Source organism: Gambusia affinis, linkage group LG18 (assembly GCF_019740435.1).
Source record: "Gambusia affinis linkage group LG18, SWU_Gaff_1.0, whole genome shotgun sequence".
In the NCBI taxonomy this organism is placed as follows: Eukaryota; Metazoa; Chordata; class Actinopteri; order Cyprinodontiformes; family Poeciliidae; genus Gambusia; species Gambusia affinis.
Genome location: NC_057885.1, coordinates 20217771 through 20237092, shown reverse-complemented (window position 1 = coordinate 20237092; position 19322 = coordinate 20217771). Strand labels below are relative to the sequence as shown.

At 37.9% G+C, this 19322-nt stretch overlaps 1 protein-coding gene and 1 long non-coding RNA gene across 10 annotated transcripts; one reads left to right on the top strand and one right to left on the bottom strand.

Moving 5' to 3' along the window:
* Positions 1–4804: 4804 nt before the first annotated feature.
* On the bottom strand, positions 4805–10654 carry LOC122820245 (cornifelin homolog A-like). Of its 9 annotated transcripts, XM_044097493.1 has the most exons (7): positions 9709–9848; positions 9127–9278; positions 8908–9013; positions 8088–8115; positions 7328–7444; positions 6087–6209; positions 4805–5326 (listed from the first exon to the last, which is right to left on the bottom strand). In XM_044097493.1, exons 5-7 carry the CDS (start codon positions 7431–7433, stop codon positions 5070–5072), a joined length of 486 nt encoding a protein of 161 aa, XP_043953428.1. In that variant the 5' UTR covers positions 7434–7444; positions 8088–8115; positions 8908–9013; positions 9127–9278; positions 9709–9848; the 3' UTR covers positions 4805–5069. The 9 variants fall into 9 exon arrangements, with proteins under 9 accessions (XP_043953428.1, XP_043953426.1, XP_043953425.1 ...); XM_044097491.1 differs by lacking the exons at positions 8908–9013; positions 9127–9278 and adding an exon at positions 9968–10059 and having other exon boundaries at positions 6055–6209; positions 8093–8115; positions 9808–9862; XM_044097490.1 differs by lacking the exons at positions 8908–9013; positions 9127–9278 and adding an exon at positions 9968–10059 and having other exon boundaries at positions 8093–8115; positions 9808–9862.
* On the top strand, positions 9716–10044 carry LOC122820247. The gene is made up of 2 exons (XR_006368748.1): positions 9716–9763; positions 9847–10044. It is a non-coding gene; the product is annotated as an uncharacterized LOC122820247 (long non-coding RNA).
* Positions 10655–19322: the final 8668 nt, after the last annotated feature.

The following is a 19322-nucleotide window of genomic DNA, read 5'->3' as shown; positions in this document are numbered from 1 at the left end:
CAAACCAGTCACTGAATCCAAAACAACTCTTACATCCTTTTTTGTTGCACACAAAAAAGGCTTGTGGAATACAACAAAACCCTTCCAAACTTCAGGTCGACAGGAGGAAAAATCCTGTCTGGAAAACGGCCAGAGAGTAAAAGACGGGAGTGGCAGGGAAAAGAGAGAAGGAGGAAGCAGCAAGGTCATACAGCGGAGGGAAAATAACACGGGCGTTTGTGATTATGCCGATAGATCGAGTCCCAGCTCAGTCATATCAGCGAGCCGCAGCCTTTCCCTCCCCTCACTCGCTCGCCCTCTGAGGATTTACACAAACCACAAGAGTGGGACAAAGGTGATCATAAAAAGGTGGCTGCTGTAAAGGTTTTACAACATTACGGTTAACTATTAACCTTGAGGAGAAGCTAGCATTAGCATCTGTCATCTTACAGGTACAATATGCATACTTACTGTAATTTTAATAATTATTAAAGCTATGGTAATTTTTTAAGAAATAAAACTTGTGCAGAAATTTCAATTTACTGTGAAGTAAGCTTAGAAGAATTGTGGTCAGTAAGAGAAGCACTAGTACAAAATAAATGTAAAAATTAGCCAAGAAATTACTTAACAGTAAAAAAGTATTTGAAGACAACTCAAGTCTTGAGTATTTGATAAAATTATTTAATATTTAAGAATTACATAATCAGACTGATAAAAATGTAAATTTATGTGGAAACAAAATGAAAATAATTTATATAGATAACAAAATTGGGCAAAAGGAACATTTTTCTACATCAATATGGAACTTTAACAAAAACTGAAGGTGTGTGTCTGGTGAATTTTTGGTTAAAACATGTTTTTTCTTCATTCATTGAAATTATTCACAGTGGACAGAAAATCCAGAAAATTTACTAGATTAAGAGCAGCAATACGTAATAAAATTACTCTTGAAACAGTAAAAAGTACAGCTTAGTAAATATTCTCCTAAAAGTAAAATTTTTTCCAAGTAAGTGAAACTGAGTAAATGTAACTAGTGATTTAAATCAGCTTAAAATAAGCGTCTATGAAGAAAATAGTCAGCATGAAGGTGTCATTTACTGTTTGAACATTAAAAATTTAACTAATATTGTCAAAATGTGGTGTAATGTAATCGGTTTTAGTCATGCAGTTCAGTTTTTTAAGCCGATGATTTAAACGTAGGCCTTTTTTCCCTTTATAGCAGGAAGTGGTACTGAATAAGGTAATGGTGAGTTTGAGCGTGGCGGGAGCTTTAGCACCCTCTGGTGGATGGAAATGGGAATAAACATGCAAAACAAATTAGAGAAATTGACGAAGTAGCAGTTGTCTACTCACGTAAAAGTTTCAACATGTTTTTAAGATTAAAAATAGTCTATTTTTTAGTCCAAAACATTTTAAATAAGACAAAACTAACTTGTGTGTAAAATTTCAGCATGCAACTTATTTTAAGTCAATAATTCCTTAATATTGAAAAACAAAACTGGTTCCATTGGCAGATTATTTCACTTATAACATGGGGGAAATGTCTTGTTATAAGTGAAATAATCTACTATGATAATAATAATCTCTTAGGAGGTTTTTGTGCTTTTGCAGTGTATCCAGAAATTTTACTCAAAGTAGAATAGCGATACTTTGTAAAAAGAAATTAGTCAAGTAAAAATAAAAAGCAAAGTGTAGTAAAGCTCTTTTTTTTTAAAGTTACTAAAACAAATGTAACCAGTTACTACAACTCTTCCATTAAACATACAACATAAACTACTCAGCTTTCACTTTCAGTTGCATCATTTATTCTCCATAGGAACAAATAGTTTTCATAAACAGCATAGATAGTTTGTGCAAAGTTTCAGATCAAGTCTAGTTGGCATAAAATAATCCACAGTCAAAGCAAGCTGACATTTTGCATAAGAAGTAAAAATAGTTGCAGCTCAGAGAATAAGTGGGAGCTGTATGTGAAGGCTGCAGATCTTCCTCCTCTCAACAATGAGTCAGGCTGAAAGGATGAATTTCATCATTAAAAATCATTTTCATGTTTGCATCGCTACATTCATCCAACACTGGGCTGCAGAAAAGGATCTAGCAAACGCAAAATTTTATCTGTTATTATTATTATTATTATTATTATTATTATTATTATTATTATTATTATTATTATTATTATTATTTAGTTTTTAAATGTAAAAAATGCTAAATACAAAATATTTTAATGAGATGTTGCAGTCTGATTTCTAAGTGGAGAGAAATAAATATAGCTCTATTCCCAATAATTAGAGCTCTAAAAAAATAAGAAAACGTTTAATTTAGTCTAATATATAAGTTCCTCTAAGTCTGTTTTTGTGTAAATATTTCTGGGTTTTTAAAAATAAAACCCCAAAAAACTGATTGATTAAAGATTCAATTGTCATCCTAATTCAGATAAAATCTCATCCTAATTTCTTTAAAGTGCATCACCATGAACTAAATTTGTACCATTTCTGAACTGAGGTCAAAGGCCACACAAAGTCATTCAAAGTGCCACTATTGGCCCACGACCCACACTTTGGATGCCCCTATTCTGATGCTTTTCTTCTTTTGTTTTGTCTAGATTGCTTTTTTCTTACTGAAGATTTGAAATTCTTATTTTTGAAACTTCATGTTGTGTTTACCCCGGTTATATTTATCTGATTTTAAAATGGTTTGATTATCTGAAATATGAGACAGAAAATCAAAAATAGAACAGATTTTCACAGTACTGCATCTAAAAAAACATCTTTAGTTTGTTTTAAATCATGTTTTTTTGTGAGGATATGTTTTAAATCTCATCTTTTACTCAGATAAGCCCCAACAAGTTGAAACGGATCTAATTTGTGACTCCGCCCTCTGCTGGAGAGGCAACGCAACTCCCAGAATAGAAAGTTGATAAAATTCCTTCACATCAAACTTTAAGATTAAACCAAGAATAAACTGCTAAAACTCTGCACTGCAAAAACTACGTTTTAGTTGCATTGAACTGTTTTATTATGATGTATCTCCAATTTCATAAAATTTACAATTTATTTAATAGGTAAAAATTGTTAAACTTCCTTCTCATCACCATTTTCATCTCCTGTAGGAAGGTTTTGTCTTCCAAAGAGACATTTTCAGACATTTAAAGTCTCATAACGAAGTACTGGAAACTGAAGCACTCGGACACATTTGTTGCCATGGTGACTATTCAATCAAAGGAAGGCCTGCAAATAAAAACAATCATTACTGTTTTCCTCAAGAGGTTCTTTCCATATTTGCCACACCTTGCACAAAGTTTGACACAGAGCCCAGATATATGAGCAAAGCTCCCTGGAGACACTCAGTTCAGCTCAAAGCCTTTTCCTTCCTCTAATTGTTCAGCATCATGAAACGGATCGGTTCAGCTCACATGTCTCTCTTCACACAGCTGATTCAGACGCCATGCATGAACTGGGACTTAGCTACAGGTGTTTACTGTTAAATGAAACACACCAGAACTCCCACAAGTCTCTGGCACCATCACTAAAAAAAAACAAGTAAACCCTAAGATCATCCTCAGTTTGGAGGACCTCAGAAACCTGGATGTAAGATTCATCCAACCCTACACACATATCGATGTCATGTCAGTGTGAGGTAGGGTTGGAGTTTGTTGGTAAGGTTGAAGATTTGTTTGTAGGGTTGGGGCATTTTTGGTAGGGTCAAGGGTCTGTTGGTTGGCTTAGGGTAGGGTTGGGAGTTTTTTACTAGGGTTGGATGTAGGGTTGAGGGTTTATAGGGTTGGAGGTAGGGTCAAGGATCTGTTGGTTGGTTTAGGGTAGGGTTGGGAGTTTTTTGGTAGAGTTGGATGTAGGGTTGAGGGTTTATAGGGTTGGAGGTAGGGTCAGAGTTTTGTAGGTAGGGTTGGAGGTAGGGTCGGGGATTTGTCTATAGCAGGGGTGTCAAAGTCAAATGGACGGAGGGCCAAATAAAAAATTTAGCTACAAGCCGAGGGCCGGACTGATCGAATGTTCATTGAGATCTTTTTTAAATGACGCATTTGGTCTAGTGCAGCGGACTGCCCAAGCCTCAGAATTTCTCATGGACCGGGGGGGGGGTGTGAGAGGATCGAACGGGGTGACAGAGGATCGAACGGGGGGCATCTCATTTTTTCAGACGGGTGCCGCTTGCTGCGGCTGTTCTAATAATAACTCAAGATAGATCATCCTCAGTTTGGAGGACCTCAGTAACCTGGATGTAAGATTCATCCAACCCTACACACATATCGATGTCATGTCAGTGTGAGGTAGGGTTGGAGTTTGTTGGTAAGGTTGAAGATTTGTTTGTAGGGTTGGGCCATTTTTGGTAGGGTCAAGGGTCTGTTTGTAGGGTTGGAGGTAGGGTCAAGGATCTGTTGGTTGGTTTAGGGTAGGGTTGGGAGTTTTTTGGTAGGGTTGGATGTAGGGTTGAGGGTTTATAGGGTTGGAGGTAGGGTCAGAGTTTTGTAGGTAGGGTTGGAGGTAGGGTCGGGGATTTGTCTATAGGGTTGGCGGTAGGGTTGGAGTTTTGTAGGTAGGGTTGGAAGTAGGTTGGGGCTTTTTTGGTAGGGTAGAGGGTCTGTTTGTAGGGTTGGAGGTAGGGTCAAGGATCTGTTGGTTGGTTTAGGGTAGGGTTGGGAGTTTTTCCGTAGGGTTGATTGGTTTGTCACCTTCAGCATTTTAGGGACCTCAGAAACCTGGATGGAAGACACCTCTGACCCTACTGACATACCGATGTCATATTGGTATGACTCGGGAGAGTCTGTAAGGTTGGACGTAGGATTAGTGTGTAGATGGAAACATAACTAATATTTATTTCTAGTCTTTATTGGGAAATATACACAGTTTCAAGCGATTGCACATTGAATATTTTTAACTTAAAAGGCAAAGAATAAGCCTTATATTTTCAGATATACATGTATATTTGTTCAACCATTACATAAAAATGGTAAACAAAAGTAAATGTGTGGAAGAAATCAGTATTTTCTACAATAAAGAGAAACAGATGTGGTGCATGGCTGAATGTTAAATATTTCCCTATTTTCCAACCTTTGTTCCTTTTCACTCAATGTTCAATCAGATGTTCCTGGAAACGTGAAAGTCTCTCTTAATCCAATCAAGCGTGGCAACTCCTTGGCCGCCATCTCTCTCTGATGACGGCCGTGACGTCAGCTTCTCGGGTTGTTGATGAGGGAGCGGACCATTAGTTCTGATCAGGCAGCCGCGCTGACAAACACCACCGGGTTTTGTCTCGTCTTGATCTCTCTGGATATCTGACACCAGGTGCAGGGCCCGCAGAAGCTCGCATACACGCAGTCGCTGCAAACGCTTCCCTGCAGAGAACAAAATGTAAAAAACACACAGCAGAAAGAGTTTAAAAGAGTTCAAGTTGTGAGCTGGAACAGGTTCCAGACTGATCTGAGGCCAGATAAACACTGCGCCGTCTCGGGAACACTATGATTCTTTTCTGTGAATAAACAAATTAATAAAGAGGCTGGATGAGTTCAAGGTCATTAAAGTTAACTGAAACTAAGAACATAACAAAAACTGAAACTGAGAGAATATTTCCATTAACTAGAATAAATAGAAACGGTAAATAATGAATGAGTTTATGAAATTAAACCGAAGTTTAGATTGACATCTGTTGTTTTTGTGTTTATTAATCTGATTATTAGCCTTTCGAACTGATATGAAATAAATTTTTACATCAGCTGTCGGCAATTTACGGCATTCCATAATCCACCTGGCGGCAAATACGCTGGTCCACAAAATGGCACCAGGAAAGGTTGGGAGGAAAAACCAGTCAGTTTGTTTTGCAACAATAACTGAATGCATTTTTTTAATGGTATATTCTGTTGAATATTCAATACCCAATCAATGCCTAACCACAATACTTTGACCTTTCTGAAAAAACTAAAACTACTATTACAACTAATAAAAACTGAACTGAATTCAAACAATATTTAATAAAAACTAGCAGACACACTCTAAAAACTAATTAAAACTGACTGTATTAGACAAAACAAAACGTGAGACATGCAATGTAATTATCATAAAAAACCTCGATGCCGTATCTGTGGCGGATGGACGCACGGAGTGACGTGGCCATGGGCGGGATGAGTCCGAAAGCGTCCAGCAGGGGGAGACAGAGACACTCTCCAGCCTCCTTCGCTGTCTGGCAGGCGAAGCAGGGAAAGCACCAGCAGGTGTAGCAACCTGCAGGAAGGACAGGCAGGGTGAAAGGTCAGGCTGCTGGGTGAACCCAGGAGGTTACAGATGACTTCAGAGATCAGAGATGAGACACGTCTGCTCTCAGATGAGGACGAGTCGATTATCATCTAAAGATGGACACCCTGATTCCAGATCAGCCTGGAGGATGCAGAGTCAGCAGACAGTCTGTCTAACTACTCAACCATCAGTTTGGTCATCCATCGGGTCATCCATCCATCCATCGGGTCATCCATTCATTAAACCAGACTTCCACCCACCCATCCATCCATCCATCTTCCGCTTATCCGGGGTCGCGGGGGTAGTAGTAGCTTCAGAAGGGAGGCCCAGACTTCCCTCTCCCCAGCCACTTCTTCCAGCTCCTCCAGAGGAATCCCAAGGCGTTCCCAGGCCAGCCGAGAGACATAGTCCCTCCAGCGTGGCCTGGGTCTTCCCCGGGGCCTCCTCCCGGTGGGACGTGCCCGGAACACCTCACCAGGGAGGCGTCCAGGAGGCATCCTGACCAGATGCCCGAGCCACCTCAACTGGCCCCTCTCGATGTGAAGGAGCAGCGGCTCTACTCTGAGTCCCTCCCGGATGACTGAGCTTCTCACCCTATCTCTAAGGGAGAGCCCAGCCACCCTATAGAGAAAACCCATTTCGGCCGCTTGTATCCGTGATCTCGTTCTTTCGGTCATGATCCAAAGCTCATGACCATCCACCCACCCACTCTTTGCTCTTGGAGGTCTCTGTGTTTCTCCTCAGACTTTTGATACTTTCACTTTGACGTCCCAAATTCAACATTTGTATTGATGTGGTTAGAAATCAGAGCTCATTTTGTGTCCTCCGTCTTCTCGTAGCTTGACCTTTCATTCTGTATCTTTAGTGACAATTTTATCAGAAACCAAGTTTTGTCAGAAAAAAGAAACCAATGCGGTAAAATAACTTCTACTTTCTGCTCGGCCAAGTTGACTCTAAAGGACGAAACCTGATTGGCATCATGTGTTAGCTGCCTGCTCCAGTTTTACCATTCTGTTTTTATTCTGGTTTATGGGTTTTAAGTCACTAAAATCTTCAGCTGGTTAAACATGCTGAGCTAGCGGTTACTCTCACTGCCTCGTACTCACAGAGAGCGCTGTCCTGGCAGCAGTCACAGATGCCAGAGGACCACTGTTTGGACGCAGAGGTCATGGTGAACGCCCGGGGTTGGGTCGCCTGAACGTCGGCAGACATGTCTTCAGCTCCTGAATAAAAAAGGAAATAACAGTCCTAAGTTTCTAAATACATTTTACTGATGTGTAGGAACATGATGCAGACTAACTCAATAAATGGCAGACATACTTTATATTCATTTTGTTTGTAAATACTGGAGCTTACTTTTTGTTCTGTTGTCTCTTTAATATTTCAGATAACTTAACAAATGTTAACTTTAGATGAAGTAAAAACCAAAACAGCAGTTTTATTTTTTTAAGAAGCAACCCAAACCAACCTGGCTTTATTTGGAAACATAATTGCCCTCTGAGGGTAGTTGTTGGCACAAACAGTTTTAGGTTTGTGGGAAACTTTTTCACATAGGTTGGTTTGGGTCGTTTATGGATACTTTATACCCAACATGGCTGCATTTTTGCATAAAAGAGTTTTAAAAATGCTGTTTGTTTCAGATTCTAGTTTTAAATGTGTTAGGTTGTAACTACTGAAATGTTTCTACAAAGTAAAATACTTTTTATCTAGAGAAAAACATGTTTGTGTGAAGTGATCTACTTCTGCTCTCTGAAGGGTTTTTATTACCAAACAAGATGCAGAAGTTCCAAGTATTAATCCAAAACAGAAATAATCTAAAGCCTAAACCTGATTCAGAAATGTAATGTTACTCTCTCAGAGTCTTACCTCACCTGTGGTCCAGAAAGTCTTACACCTGAGAAGAAAACATGACATATGTCAGAGGAGCCTCTTAACGACTGGTTTGTCCAGCTGGAGAGCAAAATGACAGTCCAACGTCAGACAATGAGACAGTCGAAGTATTTTTAACTGTAATCTCAGAGATCTTGTTCTTTCTAAATAGCCACACCTTTAACCTATTTTACTGTTTTCATTGTTAAGATGTCTGATAGTGGAAAACAATGTTTTCCACTATCATGGCATCCAGAACAGGGATAAAAGCAGGTTATCTGGAGTTACGTCATTATGATCTCACATGAGTGCTGATGTTTTGTTTGTAGTTGTTCGAAAAAAAGCAGTTTGTACATTTGTGTCTGAATGGTGCATCAAAATAATCCCACCTAAAGTAGCTTGATACTGCAGTTATTGGATGGAAATGTATTAAAGCTATTAGCCAACACTTAAACTGGCTTTGTTCCACCAATTTAAACTATTTTTGCAAAGATCTTTTATGAAATAGTAAGTTTAACATGTCAGGCTTTCTGAAAAAAAATAAAATAAAATAAAATAATACACAGCAGGGTTTCCCCCAGTGCATTATAAGCCTGGCGGGCCAGTCTGAAATCTCAAGTTTTGCTTTGAAGAAGACGGCATTTGAAGACGGTACCCATGAAGAGAGAGCTGTCCAGGCCACTGTCGTAGGGAACGATTTCTCTAATCTTCCCAAAGAGCAAACTTGTCCGGCTGCGGCTGTTTGCTGTGAGAAGGAGACAGTTGAGTGTGAAAACTCAAGTTTGGCATTGATGAAGACGGCATTTGAAGACGGTACCCATGAAGAGAGCGTCGTCCAGACCATTGTCGTAGGGAACGATTTCTCCAATCTCCCAATTGAACCAACTTCCTAGGCTGGGGATGTTTGCTCGGTAGTTGAGAAACTAAACCACAGATGTCATAAAGAACGAAGTCAGCAAAAATGAAGAAAGCGACACTGACAATTTTTGTAAATTTTCCAACTCTTCCAAAAATGGTTGGATTAAGTGTACTGAACTTGAGTTTTACTAGAGAGAGCCTGTCTCCGAATCCCCAGAAGTTCGTTGAATTGTCATCAGCCAGTCCGTTATGGGCCGGTCTGATCCATACAGCCGTTCACGTTATGGGGAAATATTTTTCCCACTGGAAATGTCCCGAGTTCAGGTGGAACTGAGACAGAATGAAACATTATCAGACATGGAGAATGACTATAAAACTTCATACTTACTGGAAGCTGTTTTAGACTGGCTACATTCAAGTTACAGAAACATGGATATGCTAATGAACAGTGAGAAGACCTGTGAAAAGTGTAAGGAAGATTTCATAGGCCTCTTGAAGAGCAGCCACCTCGTTGTTCTGCCTGCAAAACCTCTCATCAGCACCGCCTCTTTGTTTAGGTGTTGGGTGGATAAGAGTTAGGAAACTCACTGTTCAAGCTGCAAGTCAGTCTTTAACAGAAAAAACTTCCTAAACAATAATGATGGGATAGTCCTGTTCCTGCCACGGTCGGCCAGGTCTTGGACTCCAATAATGATTCCAAATGTCGGACAAAGTAGAAATCAGCTGTACCGATTCAGAGCTGACCCACTTATACACCTACCTGACCCGTGGACGACAGGTGTTCAAGGCTGATGACGACCGTGTTATGACTCCAGGTGGCCACTGCAAGGAATATATTTATGAAAAGGGATTTGTTTACATCAAATGTGACGTCTTCCCCTGCTCCTCCTCTCCAAAGCAGCCAGGCCGGTTTTCTATGGGAGCCAGAATGGTTAAAAGATGTTGCTGAAAACACTGGACGGTACCGGCTAATTACTGAACACAACGGCTAATTACTGAACACAACAAAGTTGTTGTACCAGTAGCTCGAAGTTCGTGGTCCAGCTCTTGCATATATGGCTAAAAACAGTAGGAGCAAGCGGTACTGGAAACAATGTATGTGGCGAAAAGTTAAACGAAAATAAGTCATCACTACTTGTGCATACATGCTATTAGTAAAGAGAGTTTAAAAATGTGACTCTGTGCGCAGCAGCTAGCTGTACTGTCCTGGAGCGCTAACGTCTGCATGTACAACATAAACTAATTTTGTTGCAGCTATGTGTTTAACGTCAAAAATTTAAGGAAATAAACTAACAAATAAATAGCGTGCAAGGTTTTTTTGTCCCATCAAAACCCGATAGAAATCATGCTCATAATTTTTGAAGCACCTGAAGTTTGTGCGACTTTTAAACTGCTATTTTTATAACGTGCTAGCTAGCTTTGCATCAGTGTCTAACTGGGACAGAAATATCTGTACATTTAGCTTCAGCTTGGTAGTTTTATTTATGTCCTCCTCAGTTTCTCTGCTAACCACATTTTAAATAAAATCCATTAGGTAGTGACAAAAATAAAACACTTTAGATCCGAGTTGAACTGCTAGAGACTTCCGCCACCACAAGGGGGCGTCATAACAGCCCTACTAGACAAAGAACAAGATAAGGTGAAAGGCGTTTGTGAGTAAAGTATGAACTTCCAGAACAACTCGTGGTTTTTGTGTAATGTTCCACACAACAACTGATCTCTAAACTCCAACTAAGTTTGACACAAAAGCTATTTTCAGTTCAAAGAGTTTTCCGCCTACACGATCATAATTATTTACATTATTATGAGAAACTAGGGTAAAATTTTAAAATTCAATTTCTATCAGTTTCATAAGCTCACAAAAACATTCAGCCTCTTTTTCTGCATTGTTTGTATAAATCCAGGTTTTTATTACAGCTTCAAGAAATAAAAAAATTATTTAAAAAATTATTAAGCAAACAAAAATTTGAAGCATATTCCTGAAATAAAAACAGTTCCTGTAAGTTTTCAGAGCAGAACATTTCCCTAAAGAATAAACTGAACAACATTTTTAAAAACCTGCTACTAGGAACAAAAATAGTGCTACATATTTATTTGCAGACTACTTACGCAACATATTCACAAGTAATAATTATTAGAGACACTTTGACCAAAGAAAACATTTTTTTTTGCTATAAAGAATCCAAACAGTATAGAAAAAAACAAAAAGAGTTTAAATAATTTGAACAAACTGGTCTTTTTTCTGCTATGTCCCTGCAGGCCAAATGAAGTGTGATTAAATCCTCTCCTGGCCTTTCTGCCATCAAGGAAAGAAGAGTTCCCAGAGGTGTCTAGACCAAGTGCGCCCCCTGCAGGGAGGTCAGAGCAGTGTATCTGACTGTGGAGGAGGCTGGCGGAGAGGAGGCGGCGTGGGATGCTGCTCTTCTTTTCAGCTCCCTGGAGATCTGAAGCCAAGATAGCGTGTAGCAGCAGCATCCGTACAGGCAGTCGCTCCACACGCTTCCCTGCTCACAGAGAGAAAGAGAGATGGAAAGAGAGAGAGAGAGCGAGCTGAACATCAGTGGGAGGCCGAGGCAGAAAGGTGAACATTTACATTCAGGTGCAGAAGACATATTTTTATTGTTTTATAAAGCAGCAGAACCACCATTCACTTCTGCTGGTTACCTGAAAACGAGCTCTTGTTGCCCCTCAACAAATAAAAGGGGATCTATTATGCAAAATTAACTTTTTGCCCGTTTTTATACTTCAGTTTGAGTCTCAACTCCTTGGAAAACACATCCAGTTTGTTTTAATGGTAATAATTTATAATGTTTTGTTTGAGCCGTTTCAAAAACCTTCTGATTGTTGAGTCACATTCCGTTACCTAGCAACCCCAGCCAAGCCTAGCCCGTTACCTATCAACCCGAGCGGAGTTCCAGAACGTTTGGTCAGCTAGTTTAACAATGGCTACTGGAAAGACAAGTGTTTTATTGTTTACCACCCAGAAACCACTAGCTGTTTTCTTCTTGGTTGTTCAGGAGGCTCTACTGATGCTTTTCAAACATGTACAGTAGTTGCGCATCTGTTTGCAGCCATTTTAATGTGTGAATGTAAACAATTATTTGGGGGCGTGGCCAGCAGAAGCTTATTTGAATTCAAAGTGACAGAGGCCGTAAAATCTCATTATCTAAGAATAAATTTATGCAAAATATGTAATGAACATGTTTTGTATAGACCATGGATCTACCCTAACCTGTTCAAAGAAGCATAATAGGTCGACTTTAATGATTTAGCTGAATAAAACGATGCGGCTACAGTCAGTAACATGGTGACTAGTAAGCAGTAAGCATTGACATGCCTCTAATTCGTCCTCAGGTGTTTTGTGAGGGAAGCTGCCAGTACATGGAGTGTGTACAGTAGGACTCTGGAGTACTGGGTTATTATCTGCACTGTTAAGCTGTCCTGTGGCAACTGGTGAGGCGAAATGAGCAGATTGTGTTCACTGTGTGACCAAGCATCACCAGTCCAGTTACTAAACACACTGGTGGACGGATGGATGGATGGATGGTAAAAGTGTTTTAAATTGATCTAAATTCTGGCTGCTGATTGGATGAAGCTGAATCTTTTCTTTTTTTCTCTCCTTCATGTTCGTCTCTCCACCTGGTGAGCCTCTTTTAGTCACTTCTCACCTCCACCATGACTCTTCTTCTCCTCCTTCTCCTCCTCCCCATGTCTACCCGTTTCCCGTGGACACGCTGGTCCACATGGAAGACGTCCACAGAATGTGACAAACTCCCAGCGTTATGTAAAAGCGTTGATCCTCGCTGTGATTTCATGTGGGAGGTGACATGAACACCCAGAATAATTTCACCACCCACTAACACACCAACAGGTCCAGTGATTTAAAGACAACTGCTTCATTTCGGCTAAAAAAATGAAGAAAATAAGGCGGCCATGTTGGATCAACGTTAGAAGTGACCACCAAAGGATCTCATCTTGATATCAGCCTCCATTTCTGTTCATTCAAAACTTTAGAAAGCCCAACTTACTGATGTCAAAATGGCTACAAATTTAAATTATCAATAGTTTAACATTTAAATGACCAAATTTTAAAGTTGAGTGGAAGTTTGAGTCATTTAAGGACCAAAATGACAATAATTCATTTAGATTTTTGTTTTCCATTCAGTGGGTAGAAAATCCACAAATATTTGGTAAAACGTTTTTTCAAGTACTGAGTAAATGATCAAATTATTAATTACTTAATATTTTTAAAAATACATCACCAAACAGACCAGAATATAAAGTTAAATTGAAATTTTGGTATTTTAAAGAAAGAAATAACAATAATTCATATAAGTAACAACAAAGAACAAAATCAGGCTAAATGAAATGTTTCTAAATCAATTTTTTTTTTTTAAACTTAGGAAATTTTAGCAGAAACTGTAGGTGTGCGTCTGGTTAACTTTTGGTTAAAATGTGTTTGTTTTTCATTCAGTGGGAAGAAAATCCAGAAATTTTACTCAAATAAGAGTAAAAAATACTTCATAATAAAATTACTCAAAAGTAAAAAATACTCCTAAAACCACACAAAAGTCAGTGAAGCATCCAGCTCTGGATATTCTGAATACCAGAGCTAAATGAACCTCTACTTTTACGTGACAATGTTGCTCAAAAACAAGCAACGATATAAATCTGTTGCTTTGTTCACAGGATCCGCGCCGTGATGGCTTTATCCTTTTCTCCTCTGGTGGGAAAGCTGCTGCTTTACCAAACAAACAACCTACAGGTTTGGACCTGTTCTCAGAAGAAGTCCTGGCATCGCTCTGCAGCGTCGGCCCACTCCGCCCTCAGAGGAGCCAACATTTCCAGCCTCCTTCTTGTGGCAGCGCTCCAGCCTCCGCCCGGCCGGCAAACACTTTCAGCCTTATCTGTCCTCCTCACTTTCCCAGAAAATAAAAACAAAGAAATGTCTCGCTGCGCTTCTGCAGCACGGACCCGGCGCCGTTGACCAGCTTTTTGCTATTTGCATGTCAAGCAAATAGCATGGAGAGCTGATGGCTATCATCTCTGGTCACGCATTATGGCAAGCCGTTTTGACATAAAATCAGTGTTACCGCGCTTACATGATTCCAGGAATTAGTTATTTATGACGAGACATATTAAGATATCTCTAATTATATTATACTGGTAGAAAGTTGTATGGAGAATATGGCAAGGCGTTTTAACATAAAATCAGTTTCGTCTGACTATAATTGCTACTCTTACTTGATAAAATCTCTGCATTCTCGGCTGTCAAACTCATTTTCATTTTGGACCATGAATGTTCTTGAAGGTCCAGTTGTGCCAGAACGTGTTGATAAAACCGTTTAAACTGCTAAAATGTCAATAAACAGCTGTTTGTTTCAGCATTCAATAAGTGTTTCTTAAAATTAAATAATATTGAACATCTTTTCACACAGATCAGTCCATCCTGGATTTAATTATTGTCTTTTTTTCCTTTTTGCATTCAAAATCACAGATTTTGTGATGCTGATGCTGATTTAGAAATATTTGTAAAGATTTTTTATGATATTTGCACTTTCCATATTTTTCACCAAAATATTTGAGTTTTTTTCAATCAAATTTTAAACTTTTGAAACTCTGAAATGTTCTTGTACATGTTCTTTCTCTAGAAACTCCCTGATATTAAATTCAATATTTCAGATTTTTTTTTTCTACCAATTTTTAAACTTTGTAAGTTTTGAAATGATCAAGTTTTTTTCTAGATAAAGTTTGACATTCATGTAAAAATTTCAATCTGAAAATTTTTGTTTTTTCATTTTGATGTTTCTGTTTTTCCTAGAATTTTTAGAGATTATTCTCAAAATTTTTCCGTTTTATTTTTCTATAAATCGATTCCTTTTGCTTTCTGTTTATAATGGCCCTGAATCTCATCCTATAAAAACGTAACTTGTTATAAAATAAAATGTGTTTTTATGTGAGCTGCGGTACCTTTATGCCGTAGCGTTCCCTGACCGAAGCCCTCATGGCCAGAGAGGCCGGAGGAACGCAGCTGATGCAGTCCAGCAGAGGCAGGCAGGGACAGGCGCCGACCGCATTCGTTACCTTACAGGTGAAGAGCGGGAGGCAACAGCAGGCCAAGCAGCCTGCACACACACACACACACACACACCCTGCTGAGTCTCTTTACACATCCCAACATCCCCACTGGTTTTGTGTTGTTCACTCACAGTCTCCGATGTCTTTGTAGCACTCACACAGTCCGGTGCTCCAGGCTCCGGCCTCTGTGACCCGGTTCTGTGGCTGCACACTCACCACATGTCTGGACATGGTGCAGCGGCGCTTCCACAGAAATATTCAAGGTAACATTCATGTGAAAGTTGTAAACACACATTTAATGACAGACTGAAATGATGCCTCGTTATACCAAATACTGTTTCAGGTACCCACTCATTGTTTTCCCAGAGCAATCAGTGACCAGAACACTGAGCTCAACAACCAATAAAGGGGCTGAATTATGTAAAATTGGCTTTATTTAACTTTACGTCATGTTTTAATGTTAATCCCTCTTAAAAACAAACCTGGAGTTTTACTCTGATTCTTTCATGCATGATTTAGAAATCATTTAATCTCCATGGCAACCGTTCAGCTGTACAAAACGCCTGGTTGTACTTAGCCCCGCCTTCTAGGCGCAGCTCCTCCTCAGAGCTTCTGCATTACAGAGATCCTTCAGACTAGCCAGCATCAATTAGCAAACACCTGGTGGAGCTGTTTATCAGCTGACCTCATTACTTCTTAGTGAAACGCTGGGAAAATCATTAAAGGGTTAATAGAGGAGCCATGTTGGGATGACTTCCTGAAGGCGGAGCTTAGGAAAGAGCATGGCCTTCTTAAAGAGACAGAAGCCCAATTTCAAGGTTTTAAATTATGAAGTAAATTTTCTTTAAGTCATATTTGATGTAAACAACATTTTTTATAACAACTGAAAGTAACACATTTTGTTGTAAAATAGCACAATGTGGCTGAAAAACACATAATACTGCCCCTTTAAATAAATTTGACCAAAGTTAAACATTTTAGAGTGAATTTTTGTGTTTTAACTTTCCAAACCTTTTGTGGTGTTTTTAAAGAAACAAATCAGGAATTTGCATCACACATGGTGGTTTTTTCAATAAGACTACATAATGTGAAATGGTTCAATAAAAGGAGAAATTATATATTTGGCACGATAGCTAAAAAGAAAATAGGAATTAAGCAGAATATAGTTGAATTTGCAAGTTTTATCCAAGTAACCCATTAAGACCAATAAACATTAATTCCAGTTACAGTGAAGTCAAAAGTAGAAAACATACATGTTGGATTTTGCTATTTCTGATTTTTTATTATTATTTTTTTTCATCATAAGTTAGATTTTAGTTCTGGTTTTTAGCCACAAATCAAAATGAAAGGACAGAAAGAGTCCAAACATGTGGATCCAGGTCAAACTGGTGACTCACGTCCCAGTCCTCCAAACAGAAACTGAAAATATAAAACCAGCATTTTAATATCTTAAACTTAGACTTACCCGTTTTAAGAGCTGAAATGTCCTGAAACCCAACAGGGAACAGTTTTGTTCTTGTTTCTGTCTCTGGTTTCTGTCCTCCGTCTTTCACTGTGTTTTGGTATAAATACGAAACAGTCAGACGGTAAACAAGGCGGCCACGTTCCCAGAACTGTTAACTAATCATGTTAAATATACAAGGAACTGCAGAATAGGGAATATTTTAAATAATTAACAGGCAAATCACTATTTTAGTCACACTGCAAGTCACACTGGTCTAGTTTCTAATGTAAAGATCTTAGTACACTTGAAATAAGACCAAATTAATTTATAAGTAGCTTTTTAGCCAGATATAGCAGCTTGTTTCAAATAAATAATTATTTTATTTAATTTTATTTATTATTGACTTAAACAAGCTTCTATATTTTGCTGGAAAATTTAATTTTGTCATATTTCAAGTATATTAAGACATTGCATTATAAACAAGACAAAAATACTTGGTAAGATTTTGTGGTTTTACAGTGTAGAACCACAGTTTATAATACTTATTATTAAGGCTTGAATATTTTAACACTCATTATGAGTTAAATATCAAAAAATGTTGTTTAAATCATGTTAAAATGAAAAGCTTCTTCTTAAAAACAGATTTTTTTTTGGTGTCTTTTGCAGTTGGAAAACCACCAAAGTAGTAAAATCTGTCACAACAACATCAACTGAACTCTGAATTACAACATTTTCACATAAACAACACATCACGGCCTGGACATATCTGATCTGTCGTTGTTCTTTTAAACGCAAGCGTAGCAGCTATCAGGAAAAGGACGCAGTCAGGGGAATCTCACCCGCATTCAGCTGACCCAAAATATGAGGACTGGAACCGACACGAAGGATTTTGCAATGGATTTGCAGAGGTGACATCCATGACACAGCAGAGATAAGCATGGTTCACATGCGCTCTCAAATAGAGGCACTGATTACTTAAACCGAACTTTTCAAAGCAGAAAGGAAGCAGAAAATATTGTGGAATGGACTGATTTTACATGCCAAGTGAAAAACAGGCAAACCGTTTTGAAGCAAATATGTCTGATCCACTTATAAACAAAATGTTGCTAAATAGCTTAGCATTTTCTAAATGCTCATAAAATGACCCCACTCTCACTAGTGAAGCGTATATTTTTATCTAGAGAATAACAGCTAGATTATCTTCATACAAATCCGTTATTTTAGATTGTTACCATGCTTTTTACTCCGTATAGACAATAACCAGTTAGCTTTAAATCAGCTGATGAATAGATTTTGTTAGCTAAGTCCACGTTCTCTGTTATAGACTTAAAGTCTTTATCTTAAGCTAGGCTAACACTTTTCTTAACTAATGTAAGTGTGGTAAAATTATACACTTATCGGCTAAAGTCTTTATGTCAAGCTAAGCTAACACTCATTTTAAGTAAGGTAGCCTATGTGTTGTAAAATGATCCAGTTGTGGCTAGTAAAAGTCTTTATACTGAGCTAAGCTCACATTTATCGCTTTTACAAATACATGTGGTAAAATGACACCATATTTATTAGCTAGCAAAAGTTTTTAAGCTAAGCTAACATTTTGCTATTTTACCAAATGCTCTTCAACAAAAGGGGGATTGTTAAAAATAATTTTGTTTTTATGGTTCATTTGTAATGTTATATATAGAAGCAGACAGATGTAAATGTGGTGGGGAAAAAGATATCAGTTGCTAGAAATATTACTGTTAGCATTATTAGCCACTTTAACTTCAGGGACGTTATAGTGGCTAGCTTACAAAATGTCATAAAAAATTATTATTTTAATTTTTCTGATAACAAATTGGATATTATGTGTTGTGGTTAATATTGCATCAGATGTTGAGTGAATTTTGTTAGCTTGAACCAGGACTGTTAAGCTAGGCTAAGTTTGTATGCTAAGCTAGGCAAGGCTAATACCATGATGGATATTTTCTGATCATTTTCATTTAATTTATCTAACAACTTGGTGAAGAAACAATATTTTCACTTTGTTCAAATAGAAATTGGACAATTCACTCATTTTTAGATAAAATTTCTTTATTTAGCTTAAATAAATGTTTATATTCAGACTATAGACTAAAAAGGTAAAAGGCACTCATTTTGTCTCTGTAAAATGTTTTTATTAACAATAATATAAAAATAAGACAAAAAAAGTCAGAATTAAAAATAAATTTGTATTGAAAAGGTAAATTTACAAATGTATTTTAATGAAATACAAGTAAAATCATAAAAGTATTTACAAAAAGAGTAAAAACAAACTGAAAACAGTAAATGCATTTAAAAGTCTTAAAATTCTGCTTTTTTTTCTTTTACAATAATTGCATTTTTTTTAAAAGCTGTTGTCTACTTTAAGAGAAAATGCTTAATTTGCTTCTACAACTTATAGATTTTAATACAAACAGATTCAAATAGTTTGTTTCCATCGCTCTCACTTCAATCCTCCTCATTTACAAAAACGTTGCTCTGTAACAAGGGAAGTTACAGAAACTTTTCATCGCTGGGGTTTCTGAAAAGTTAGAGAAAAAGAAAATAAGACAATTTTAAAGAGAGAAAAACAAAACATGTTTGTGCTTCACTCACTCTTTCTGTTTGTTTCGCAGCAGAGGCAGAATTTCAGAGCCTGTTTTCTGATGTGATTTGTGGGAATCAGTGGCTTTGGGCATTTCTTTGCGTTGCGAGATCGGACTACATCTGCAACACACAATAAAATGGAACCAAAATAAAAACAAATACAACACAATGAAAACTTGCTAAACTGGTTCTAACTCACCTGTGCATCTGCAATCAATTATGTCACGTGTAGTAAATCCAACAGAACG

Excerpts from the sequence above, each read along its gene's own strand:
- LOC122820245 (XM_044097490.1), bottom strand. The coding sequence starts at position 10,001 with ATGCAAGAGCTGGACCACGAACTTCGAGCTACTG. Across the intron at positions 7,445-8,092 it reads TAAGACTTTCTGGACCACAG|GAGCTGAAGACATGTCTGCC; the intron begins GTGAGGTAAGAC and ends TTTTTTATTCAG. Across the intron at positions 6,210-7,327 it reads CTGCCAGGACAGCGCTCTCT|GTTGCTACACCTGCTGGTGC; the intron begins GTGAGTACGAGG and ends TCCTTCCTGCAG.